Source organism: Strix aluco, chromosome 4 (assembly GCF_031877795.1).
Source record: "Strix aluco isolate bStrAlu1 chromosome 4, bStrAlu1.hap1, whole genome shotgun sequence".
NCBI classification, from domain to species: Eukaryota; Metazoa; Chordata; class Aves; order Strigiformes; family Strigidae; genus Strix; species Strix aluco.
Genome location: NC_133934.1, coordinates 47557346 through 47569784, shown reverse-complemented (window position 1 = coordinate 47569784; position 12439 = coordinate 47557346). Strand labels below are relative to the sequence as shown.

The 12439-nt window shown below is 46.3% G+C and overlaps 1 protein-coding gene across 8 annotated transcripts in view; it reads left to right on the top strand.

Annotated features, from left to right (window-relative positions):
* Positions 1–456: 456 nt before the first annotated feature.
* The window catches only part of GRIA2 (glutamate ionotropic receptor AMPA type subunit 2), a 92630-nt gene continuing 80647 nt past the window's right edge, over positions 457–12439 (top strand). For 3 of the 8 annotated variants that reach the window (XR_012623130.1, XM_074822951.1, XM_074822950.1), the window contains exons 1-2: positions 458–937; positions 1350–1490. Coding sequence is in view for 6 of the 8 variants with exons in the window: in XM_074822951.1 (XP_074679052.1) it covers positions 850–937; positions 1350–1490 (229 nt within the window). In the remaining 2 variants the exon portion in view is untranslated. Of the gene's footprint in view, positions 938–1349; positions 1491–12439 lie in introns of all 8 variants that reach the window. The other 5 variants (XM_074822953.1, XM_074822952.1, XR_012623129.1 and 2 more) reach the window with 4 other exon arrangements.

Genomic DNA, 12439 nt, shown 5'->3' with positions numbered 1-12439 from the left:
ATTTCAGTTTTCCGTCTAAGCCGACATCGCCCACTGTCACAGAGAGAAATCGGCGTGTGATTGACTCGTGTGTCTGGTTTTCACCCGTTTAAAAGTAGCCCGATGGCGAGGGGCACTGCCAGCCGGCCGCGGTGCGCGCAGACCAGCGCGGCCAGCCGCGGGGAGGCGTTAGGCACCCGGCTCTTTCGGGGGGCCAGGCGGGGGCGAGGGGGGAGAATAAAGCACCTCCCCCGGGGCAGCGTGGGGATCAGGCCTGGGGGGCTGGGGGGGGGCTGCCGTGGGCACGGGCCCGGCCCCCGCCGCCCGCCGCCCTCCGCGGCCGCCGCCGCGCCTCTGTCCGCGGTGCTGAAGGCGGAGGGCGGCGGCGGCCCTCACCGCGCGCGGGGGGCGGGGCGGGGCGCGGCTGCGAAGGGGGCGGGGCGGGGCGCGCTCCCGCCGACCTCGCCGCTCGCGCAGGCGCGCCGCCGCCTCGCCGGGTGCGAGGGAGCGCGGGCGAGCGCGTGCGAGGGCAGGGCCGGGCGGCGGGCGCGCTCAGGCAACGGGAGCGCAGCGGCTCCGCCGCCAACGGCACGCGGCCACCCCCCCACCCCCCCCCCCCACCCCGCTTATTTCCGGAGCCGGGACGAGGACCGGAGCGGCGGCGGCTCGCGGCGGCAGCGTGGGCAACGGCTTCTCCCGCGCCGTTATTGTCGTTCCTTCCCTCCCGGGGTTGTCTTGCTCCCGCCGGCCGCTCGCCCGGCGCGCAGGGGATCTAATTTGCTGACGAGCGCGCTCCGCGGAGGAGGAGGAGGACGAGGAAGAAGAAAGGGCTGTTTCCGTGGCTTTGTGGATGCTCTACTTTTCCTGGAAATGCAAAAGATTATGCATATTTCTGTCTTCCTGGCTCCGGTGTTGTGGGGACTGCTCTGGGGGGTCAGCTCTAACAGCATCCAGATCGGTAGGTGCCCGCGTGCCGGCGGACCCCGCGCTCCTCCCGGCGGGTCTCCCGCTCCCCCCGTCTCCGCCCGTGTCACCCAGCCGTTCCTGTCGTGTCGCCGCGCCCCCAGCCCACCCTGCTGCCCGCCAGGGCGCCCGCTAGCTCCCCTCCAGCAGCCGGGGCCGACGCCTCCCCCGGCCCCCGCGCCTTCCCCCCCGAGCCGCACCGCCCGGCCCGCCGCGCCCCCGGGCTCCGCCGCGGCGGCCGGGCGCGGGACGGACCCGCCGCCGGGATCCCCCCGGCAGCGGTGCCCAGAGCCGGCGGAGCCTACCGGCACCCCCGCCCAGCCCAGCCCCGGCGGCGGCGGGAAGGGACCCGTGCCCCCCCCCATCCCCGCCCGCCTGACGCGCGCGCTGTGTGTGTTTCCCGGCAGGGGGGCTGTTCCCGAGGGGCGCCGATCAGGAGTACAGCGCCTTTCGGGTGGGGATGGTCCAGTTTTCCACCTCGGAGTTCAGGCTGACTCCCCACATCGACAACCTGGAGGTGGCCAACAGCTTCGCCGTCACCAACGCCTGTGAGTAACGGGCTCCGCCAGCCGCTGCTGCGGGGGCGGGGCGCCTGCGCACGGCGCGGCGGGGGGAGGCGGGGGGTGCGTGGGGGGTGTGTGTGTGGGGGTGTGGTGTGTCGGGGGGTGTGCGTGGGGGTGTGCGGGTGTGTGGGGGGTGTGTGTGTGGGGGTGGGGATGGTGATGGGGAGGCGCTGCGCCCCCCACCGAGCGGGGGAACGGGGCGCGGGGTCCCCGTGCGCCTCCCCAGCCCTCGCGGAGGTTTCGCGCGGTTCCCGCCGCCCCCGCCCGGCGGCTCTCCCCACGCCTTACATAAGGCTGCGGGGCCGCCCGCAGCGCTGCCCCGTCGCCCGCGGGCTGGCAGCGGGTTCTGTCGCGGCCGCGGAGCCTTCCCGTTAACTGGCGTGGGCAGGGCCGGGCCCCCTCCCCGCAGCAGCCGAGGGGGCGCGGAGCGGGCGGCTGCGGGGGCGATCAGCCATTTTACGCCGCGCGGTTCTCCGGGCTCCACCGCGCCGCCCCGGGAGCCCCCCGCCTGGCGGGCTCCGGGGAGGCCCCGGGGCCTGCCCGTCCGCTCGCCGCCCTCCCGCCTCCCGCTCAGCATCGCCGGGAGCCCGCGGCTTTCGCGGCCGGCGGGGCTCTGCCCGCTCTCCGGCGAGGCGCGGGGCAGGCGGGGCGCGGAGCACACGCGTTGCCCCGGGAGGCGATGGGGCGGGCGGGGTGCTGCAGCGTCCCGGCTCGAAGAGAGGAGCCCTTGGGCCGGCGTCCCGCGGTCATGTTCGCGGCCGCCCGCCGCTCGGTGGCCGTCCCCAGGCCGCTGCCCAGTGTCTGCCCCGGCGGGGCGGGGTGCGGGTCGGCCCCGTGGGGCGCGGCCGGGCGTGCGGTGAGGGCCGGCCGGGCGAGGGGCGGTGCGCGGCCGGGCGTGCGGTGAGGGGCGGCCGCGGCGAGGGGCGGCGGGGCTGCGAGCCTGAGGCAAAGGGCGGCGGGGGTGCCCGCCTGCCCCCGCTGCCCGGCCAGATGTGCCCGTTTCAAGCGAAACGGGGGGCCCCCGCGGCGGCGTGGCCAGCAAGGGGGAGGGAGCCCGCTCTTGCGCCCTGCTGCTGGCCCTCCCGCCGAGCCACGGCTGGTCGGCCGCCCAGCGCCGCGCTCCCCCGAGGCGATTCTCCGTCCCTCCTGGGGACGAACCGTAAGGGACACTGAAACCGAAGGTTAGCTGTCAGCCAGAGCGATTTCCCTCCGTTGGCGACCCTTTGTGGTTTTTTTCCTTCTCCGATTTAGCTGCGTTATGGTAGGTGCGGTGGTGCTGAAGAGGAGCGGCTCGGCACAGCCGCTGGGAGAGGTGGTGCAAGAGCTCAAGCCAAGGAGCTTTCAGTGGCACGTATGAGGATCGGAGGGTATAGCATGCATAGCTGAAGTCAGGAAAAGGTCAGAGCACGTAATCGGCCACAGTAAGGCTGCTGTGCTAATCTTCACAAGCTGCTCGGGGAGTTCTTGCTCTCTTCAGTCACGAGGGTTTGCAGCCACCAGAACTGCACGTGGATCGTGTTTGCAGTATGTGTTACCGGGACTGGCAGTGAAGCAAGGGGTTGTGTAGCGGTCGAGATGTCATTCTGCAGAAACGTGGCAGGTCTTGCTGTGTTTCTCAATTCTGTGAAGTCAATGAAATCCTGAACATAATTTGTGTAAAATGCCAGATTTTTTTTTTTTTTTCCTACTAGTACTAGATACAAGTATAGCCACCTGGTCTTCGAGAAAGTAAAGCATATATATTTTTCTCCAACCCCATAAAGCTTTTTTATCAGTGTTTGTGTGCATCCATCAGCTTTGTTCTTGAGCTGAGCTGTCATCCTTGGAGAACTCTTATGATCAGATGACACATGTAAGCTGTAGACTACAGTGATGGACTTTGAGACTTCCAGCAGAAGGGAGATGCTATCCACGTTTTGGGTTTCCCTTTGTCTGAACCTTGTCCAAGACTTCTGTTTTCAAAGCACCTGTTTTTTGAAAAGCACCTAATGCGTTTTCATCACCTCAGTCACCACTGATGGTTTAGTCAAGTTATCTTGTCAACCGGGTTTAATTGACTCGTGAAGCGTATGCTAAAAAATGTGTAGTATCTCCTTGATTACTCTCCAAGAAAGGTTTGACTGGAGAAAAAGGAATTCTGAAGACGAATATTTGCAGTATAAAAGCAAAATTTAGCAGTTGATTGCAGAGCACTGCATGCACAAATGGTTAAGGAGGATCTTTTTTTTTTTTTTTTTTGTCCTCTTTATTTCAAATAAGAATGAGTATATTGAAAAATCTGCAAGTTGGTTGTTGGTTTTTTTTTTCCCCAGAGTAGTGTAAAAAGAACCTATGTCCAAAACCAGCACTGTCAACAGTTAAACGAAGCAAGTGTAAAAGAAGGTCACAGAAATGTAGGATAATATGAAACTGAAAATGCTTCAGGGTTTACCCAGGCATCTCACTCCAGCAAAGTGATTTTCCTCCACAGAAATGTAGTGGCGGGCTTATACCATAATAGAAGTAACGACCTTTTTCTGCCCGATGAATAACAAATTTTCTAAAATCGACAACCGAAATATTTCGGCTTTTGGTTTAAAACCCCCAAAGCAGCCCAGTCTGGGGCTGCAGAAGCTCGGGGCGATGGTGTGGGAGTGGCGGTGTGCAGGCGGCCCCGGCCCCGGCCCCGGCCGCGCTCCCGCCCCGGGAGCCGGCAGGTGGCATCCGGCAGCCGCCCGGGGCTCCGCGCGCCGCCCCGCGGGAGCAGCACCGGCCTCCCTCCCGCCGCTCAGTGACCAAAGGGATGCTGGGGCATGTATTCCCACCCGCTTTGACCACAAACAAACAAAAACCCGACTGTAAAACTATCTAAAGGAATCTTCAAACTTGCTGTCAGCACTCCCTCAGAGGTCATTGATGGAGCAAACAGTTTTTAGATGAACGAGTTCATATTGCTGGTACCACTTTTAAATTAGGTTCCTAAACTTCCAGAAAAGAGGAGGCAGTGGTCATGTACCCCTCAGGGATGTTTGAACCCGTAAGACTACTCAGTCGTTTAAAGGTGACCAGAAGATATGTGTAGCAGAGGAGGAGTGTACACTCTCTGAGTAGGTGGCCTTACCTCACGTAATATATTCATCACAAATGGTCACTTTAGGTTGTTGGACTGTTGCAGGTCTTGTGCAAAGCTGTGTTGACAGGTCAGGGGTAGCTGTTGGAGTCTAATTACAGTCTGACACCTCACAAATCAAATTGGTGTCACTAGGAGGTTTAATGGTTTTGATTGAGAGATGGTGCAGTCTTTCTTCAGACTGACAGCACAATTAAGAGAAATGTTCACTGCCATGGCTGTTGTTACATCCTCCAAGAGAAATGGGCTAGGCTTAGCCCTCTTTTGAGAATTCTTGGTGATTACGTTCTAGGTGGTAAAGACAGATGTTAACAAAGCGGTTCACTCTATCAGAACCTCTTTGGCTTTTAACAGTTGGGTCAAAGGTACAGCACTGCAGGTAGTTCATAGGGCAGAACTGGAAGGTGTCCAAACCACTGGACTTTACTGTCCTTCAGCACAGTGTAATTGAGTCTAGTCTAACGGGAGAAGTGCTGACCATCAGCGACATCAGATTTTTAAAAAATTGTTAATTCTGTCAAAACAAGAAAATGATGAAGATGAAACCCTTTCCTCTTAAGTCTACCAATCCAAACAGAAATAGTTGTATTATGTACTCACATATTTTTGCACTGAAAGGATATTGGAGTCACCTAAAGAGACATTTCCTATAGAGCACTATAAAACCTCCATAACTGTAACAAGTTTTTCATATAGTAGTTTCAGCACAGAGGTAATATATGCATGATCTTGGATGTTTAATCCTGCTGGCTCAAGAGCCAGTGTTGAGCTTCTCTGTTTTAAATCAAGTCTTACAGCCCTGCAGGGATCACTGCACCATGACATTATGACAAGGGGATGCTGATTCATGCATAAACCTTAGATCCTTTCATTATATCTTCCACCAGCAGCTTTGAAAAACTATGAATATCTAGCATATGGCAACTTGGGAGTCATGGCAAAGGTTTTCCCAGCCATTTTGGAATATAATGCTATCGATTGCATTCTTAAAGAAATAGCATTCAGCATACTGCTGGCAAAATGATGAAAGAATAATCAAAAAAATGTGTCCTGTAGTGGTAAAGATGAGAGAAAGTTAGATGTGTTTATTTGAATTAAAATTACTGTGGACCAAGCCTAAATATATTTCACAATAAATTATTAGAACTGATTGTAAAGGAAAGGAGAAATTTATTAAGTACTTATGTTTCAGTTCATTCGTAGTCCTGGTCCTTCTCATTTCCTTTTCACTATAAAACATCTCTCAGGCTCAGTGAGCAGATGTGAAATAGGTTCTGTACCCCCTTGTAACTAAAATGGACAAGATCAGATGGCTTTCTGTGGTAAAATGATACAATAAAACCAGGATGTAGCCTACAATAGGAACTCTGTGCTTTTGCTGCTCTCAAAACATTTCTCCCCTCAAAATCAAGCTCTGTAGCAAACTTTAAACATTCTTCCACTCCTGAGAGTTATTCATAAAGAAACCTGGGGTATTTATTGTGTGACAGTGCTGTCCCTGCTGTGCATCTTTGCTCCTGGCTCACAGAGCGTTTTCACACAGCCGTGATCCAGAATGTAAGCAGATACAAATACGGCCGTTTTTGCTTGGCTACTTGACTTTTCAGGTTTTTATTATGTGATTATTGCATTAATTTTATCCATATATTGGAAATAAAAATTTACCATGCAATTTTGAATATAGTATGAATATATATTTTACTCTTATAAACCTTAAAGTGAGTTATATTTAATAGCAGTTTGTAGCTGTTCAATCAAGCCTTAAATATACCAAACAAGCTCTTAAATCAACCAGTACTATCAGTCAATCTCTTCAATATAGCAATATGTTTATATATGCTTTTATTTATATTTCATATATGAAAATGTAGTAACTTTTTTCTATTTATGCTAATGAAAGCTTTAATTTACTCCGACTTTGATAGCACTATTGACTGCACATAGCTGGGGATGTACTTAACTCCTTGCATACATAAGATTTACTGTACTATCCAGTGTGTGTTACACACCCTAAACCAAGGGGCACTGCATTAAGTGATACTGTTACTGCCAATTTTGTTACTTCTTTTATCAAGCTTCTCATGATTAAAATAGAGAGTCAAGGCATGCTTAACAGATAAATAATTCTTTTTGAACAGTTGACAATTACTGTAAAAGTATGTAATAACTGGAAACATGTTATTAGTTTGAAACTGCATTAAACAGGTAAAGACTATTCTATTAACATTATGTTGAAAATTAAGATAATCAGCATAATTCATTTATCAGGCATCTTCTGCGAAAACATGATTAAATTGTAAAAAAATATTTGCTCAAGGAAAATATAATTTTAAGTTAATAATTCTCTAATATGTGCTGGTAGGACTAATTTTTAGGAAACTAAAAAGAGGAAATAACCCACAGTAAACATAAATGTGTGTATATATGTATGTGTTTATACACACACGTGTATATATAAATTACTTACATATGTACTTATTTAGCGAACAATAGTTAATTTGTATGTCATATAAATAAGAAGGAGGACATTGGTTAAACCCTGCAATCCATTTTCTGAAGAGGATTATCTCAGAGCTCTTGCTAGTAAGCTGATTTATCACTTTAAGTCAGTGTTCTCACCCTTGTGAGTTGGGTGCATGAATTACTGATTTTTTTTATATTGAAGGTTCATGCCCACGTTCTGGAACCAACGTCACTGCAACTGAAGCCAAGGAATGTCAGGTCAGATTGAAAATAACATTGAAAAGATACCTGAATAGGTAAAAAATTTAGTTGTATATATCAAACTCTCTATATATGTGAATGGGCTTCTTATATGACAATTACCTGGAACTTTCATTTCTGGAATGAACAAGATTTTTCCATTGTTTTGTAACTGATCATTGCGTTTATCTGAACATGAATACAGTGGCATCTGCTTTTAGAAGACTGTGGACAAGGGATTAATTCATTTTGCCATACAGATTTCTGAAAAGACACAGGGCAAAAGTCTGCATGTTTTTATACAAAATATGTAGGTTCATGGAGCATCATTATTTATTTTGTCTTGAAACCTTAATGTTTTCCTTTAATAACTTCATAAAAGAAATCTGCATTGACTACAAGTACATATTAGATGTAACTTTGTTAAAACTGGAAAAGGGCTTTGATTTAGATGAGTAAGTCCTTCCAGTAATGAATTCTGTATGTATAAACAATAAGGAGTGAATAAAAGCATCAGACAAACATAGTGAACGCATATTGTAAAACAGATCAACAGTAAGGAGTAAAAGCAGGTTTTAAATAGCCACCTGTTGAACGAATTCATATTGGACCTTCTAAAATCAATAATTGTGCTTAACATAGTGCTATTGCATTTATTTGTGTGCAGTTAGAGTGGTATACCTGTCTTTTGAAATACTATTTACTTTTCCTTATCTATCTGTATCTGGGCCCACTATAGAACATTTTTTACTTTCCAATGCAACACTGCTGTGCCCCCTTGTTTAACAATTATTCCGTAACAGATCTTTGGGGTTTTTTTTCTTTTTTTAATTGTTTTAAGAAGGGTTCTCAAATCGGGCAGTTAATGGGGAGATTACCTTTTTCCTCCTGAAGTTCCCATTTGGGAAATTAATATAGAGAATTAACATTTTTGCCTTGAATCTGATCTAATATACAGATACTTAATGCATTTACCTATGGCTAGTTGCTTTATGAGAGTGTAAAAAAAAAAAAAAAAAAGTTACAAGAAAAAGGTACTCATTATGATTCTGCAGTGAGGTGTGGTTCAGCTCCAGCTACTACTGTCTCTCACCACCTGCTCCAAAACCTGACTTGGAGAAATTAGTAGGATTTTTCTGAGGGTTGAAGTGTTACATGCAGTTCAACTAAAGGTGACGGAATCAAGCACAAGAAATGTCTCATTTCAACTCTAATCTACTATTCTATTTGATATCAGAGGAAGGATATTCAGATCTGTATTCATTAACTTAAATCAGTGTGTGATTGCTTTGTATGCTTGGAGTGCTGGGTCTGTAACTGAATTACCAATCACTTCAGCTAGTCCATGAGTGACTTACGGGGCTTTATTGCACATGAAAATGAAATCTTCATTACTTAACTACAGAAGGTAAATGTGCTTGCATTTCACTTTTAAAAAGAAAGAGTACTTTGCCATTGGTGCTTTAAAATGGACATATTTTTTTCCAAATGATTCTTCCCATGAACAAGGTTACAGGCTAGGACAGAATTCTGTAAAATATTCATATTGGCCCTGACTCATAAAGTCATACTCATACAACTGGTAGAAGAATTTCAAAGCTTAATAAGGGACAGTGGCTGATTACATGAAATGTTCAAAATAGATATATGAACACGTGCTTGCTATGCTATCCCACCTATTCAGTTTAATTTCAATTTCGGGTAGTTAATATTGCATTGAATTGATGCTGCGATTTTTCAGGCTGCTGTGGTTAAGGCTGTCATACCACTGTAATTTATTCTCAGTGTAAATGTGTTTAAAAGTTTAAAAACGTGACTTGGGGTGGAAAAGATGCCTTTGCTTATTGTAAATGGTGTGAACTGATTTTGTTTTACACACTTTGAAAACTGCAAGCAACAGATTCTTTCAAAGCGCTCGGTATGACAGATAATTTAAACAGCAGTCTGTCAGGTAATGTGGAGATTTTCTCATCATCTATACAGAGAAGACTGCTTTCAGACCTCATGTCAGCAACAGGGCTAGAGAGCTGAACAGAACGGTTTTGCAACTGCTCTGCAGCCTGGAGGAAGGATTTGTATTTTTCTTTGGTTTTCTGCCTTTTATGAATGTATTTGGTAGTTGCAGGACTCTGGTCTATATCCATAAAATGAAAAGGCTAATGGGGTTTATCATCGCATGTAGTGTGGATCTAAAATATTTGAATGTATTGCATTCACCCTGTATATGTGTGAACTATCTCAGAATGTCTGCAAATGTATGCTAATGAAATAGATTGTATAGCTCTGAGCAAGTCAGAGTAATTTGTTCAATAATCTCGTAAATCTTTGAAATTGAGGATGTTGAGGGTTAGCTTGCTCAAAATGTTCTCCCTGATACTAGTTATGAGTTGGTTTTGACAAAATGTCTTCCAGGCCAAAATGCTGGTTTTTTTTTTCCTCTGTTTTTCCCTCATGTGAATGTAGCAAATTCCATAACACTTTAATAGTGCAGTCTCAGAGGGTGTTTGTATAAATGTGGGATCTTGCAAGCAGCAAAACTTTCCTGTGTGATTGTACCTTGTGCAGACGTACTGACATCAGGGAGTTTATTCCACGTGTAGTATTTGGAAAACAGGGTAAATAATTTGCATGGCTAGTGCATACCAAGCTCATACTTACATAAACTACAGCAATGTTCCTTACAGCAGAAGCAGGATTGATCTATGCTGAAATTACAGTGAGTGGTTAGGAGAATCATCCAGGATTTAATCCAGTTATTTCATATGTTGTTCATGTCAGGCAGGGGACTCTTTCACTTCCCAGGTAAATGCCCTTACTGCTGGGCCATTTTGTTTTGACATCAGTTTCCCTCTCTGTCTGTCACTCTTCTTAATTTTTCCTGTCTTTATTAATTTTTTCTGAAAAAGATCTCAGTAATCATAACTTTGTCCTGATGCAGAAAGGGGGAAAAGTAACTTCTAGGTTTTTGGGAGCAGGAAGACAATTTCTTGCCCTTTGCTGTTTTTATGGTAAAGCATAGAGGGAAAAAAAAATACAGTGTTAGGAAAATTCAGTTATGTTAATATAAATAATTCCTCAATCAACAAATATTAATTGGCCAGATTCATACATAGGTTTAAACTATTGAAGCCATTTTAAATGAACACCTGGAAACATAATCATATCATTTTATTGTGTTTAAAGACTAGATTTGAGGGATCAGGAAATAGATGAGAATGAGTCACTATACATTATATATTGCAGTATAAATGTGGTTTTAATTTTACTCACAGCCTTGCATCTGCCCCATTTTAAGGTGCTTTCATTTGGTGAGAGTAGATCATGATGAGATTCTGACAAGTCATTCAGTCCTTTTACTGACTAATTGGATTAGTCCATGTATTCAGCAACCTGATCCCGTAGTCTGGGACTCCAGAGTAATAAGGCCAGGCTATTTTTGCTCAGTCAAATAAATGGTCAAGATTCTGCTGATGGTAGTAGGAACAAAAACAGATCCAAAATTCATATTATTTATTTTTCTATATGGGTGTGGAAGACTGATATAATTTTTTGCACATGGAAAGAGGCAGGGATTAAACAGTTCCTAAAAAGGGCTAAAGCGTTTGAGCATCTATTGGACCTACAGAATATTTTTTGCAAACTTTATGGTACATGCTCATATATGACCCCATTTTTGTTTTGTTTAAGTATTGCACACATTTCTTAAGTACTTTATCAGGATTCAGTTTGGAAACCTTAGAAAAAATATTAGGCCATTTCAATTCAGTATAAATATGTAAATAGAACTGTTAGCTCAGCTAAAAAAAGGAAAGGTTTGGTCTGTGCTCAGGTAGGTGAAGAGGAAAAACAATGCTTTGTCCTCCCCTCCTTTGTTTGCATTTGATCATGGATGTTATTCTTTGGCAAAATTTTTGCATAAATTTGAAATTTTCTTTTTTTCTTAACTCCTTTTTCTCTTGTAGGAAAATGCCTTTTGGCTTGACTTTATAGAACTCAGTAATGTACTTTTGCTATAGAAGTAAGCAGGCATCTTTGAGCTGCAAATACTGAATTTTTAGCAACTGCAGCACTTGAGCTTAAGTTTCTTTGAGCTTATTTCTTCTATTTTGATATGATTAAAAAATATATTCAATACCTTCATTTGTGGAGGAACTTTAAATTCACTTGCAATTAATACACCTGAATACCCAGTTTGTGATACTTAGGCTATCATGCATGACCTCAAGGTGCAGCTCCAGAAAATGTGTGTCCTGTAGGACATCTGGCAGCCTGTGGGGATGCCTCAGATACTTCAGTGTCTAAAATAACTCTTCCTACATGTACTTAGTAACTTGAATAATTTCCTGAGAAAAGAGCATGTCTGTAAACACCAAAACAACTTTTAAGAACTCTGACATTTTTGTAGGCTGTTAAGTACTGTTGCAATTAGTTGTTGTTTGTAGTGGAAAGCATGGATCATATAAGTAATGACTTAGCCATTCCAAATAAATACGTGTTTTCGAGGATACTATGTGCCTATTCCAACGTAGAATCATAGAATCGTTTAGGTTGGAAAAGACCTTTAAGATCGAGTCAATTGTTAACCTAGCACTGCCAAGTCCACCACTAAACCATGTCCCCAAGCACCACCTCTACATGACTTTTAAAAACCTCCAGGAATGGTGACTCAACCACTTTCCTGAGCAGCCTGTACCAGTGCTTGACAACCCTTGAAGAAATTTTCTTCTAATATCCAATCTAAACCTTCCCTGGCACAACTTGAGGTCATTTCTTCTCATCATATTACTCTGGAGAAGAGACTGACACCCACCTCGTTACAATGTCCTTTCAGGTAGTTGTAGAGAGCAGTAAGGTCTGCCCTCAGACTCCTTTTCTCCAGGCTAAACAACCCCAGTTCCCTCAGCTGCTCCCCGTAGGACTTGTTCTCCAGACCCTTCACCAGCTTCATTGCTCTTCTTTGGACATGCTCCAGCACCTCGATGTTGAACATGTTGAAGAGCCACCAGTATCACTACATTTAGCTTTGTCCTTCTGGAGATGTGAAAAATGGTTCATTTAACTTCAGGAATTTTGTCTTCCTTTGTGTATGGAACTGTTTCTGGTTTCCTTTTGGACCCATGAA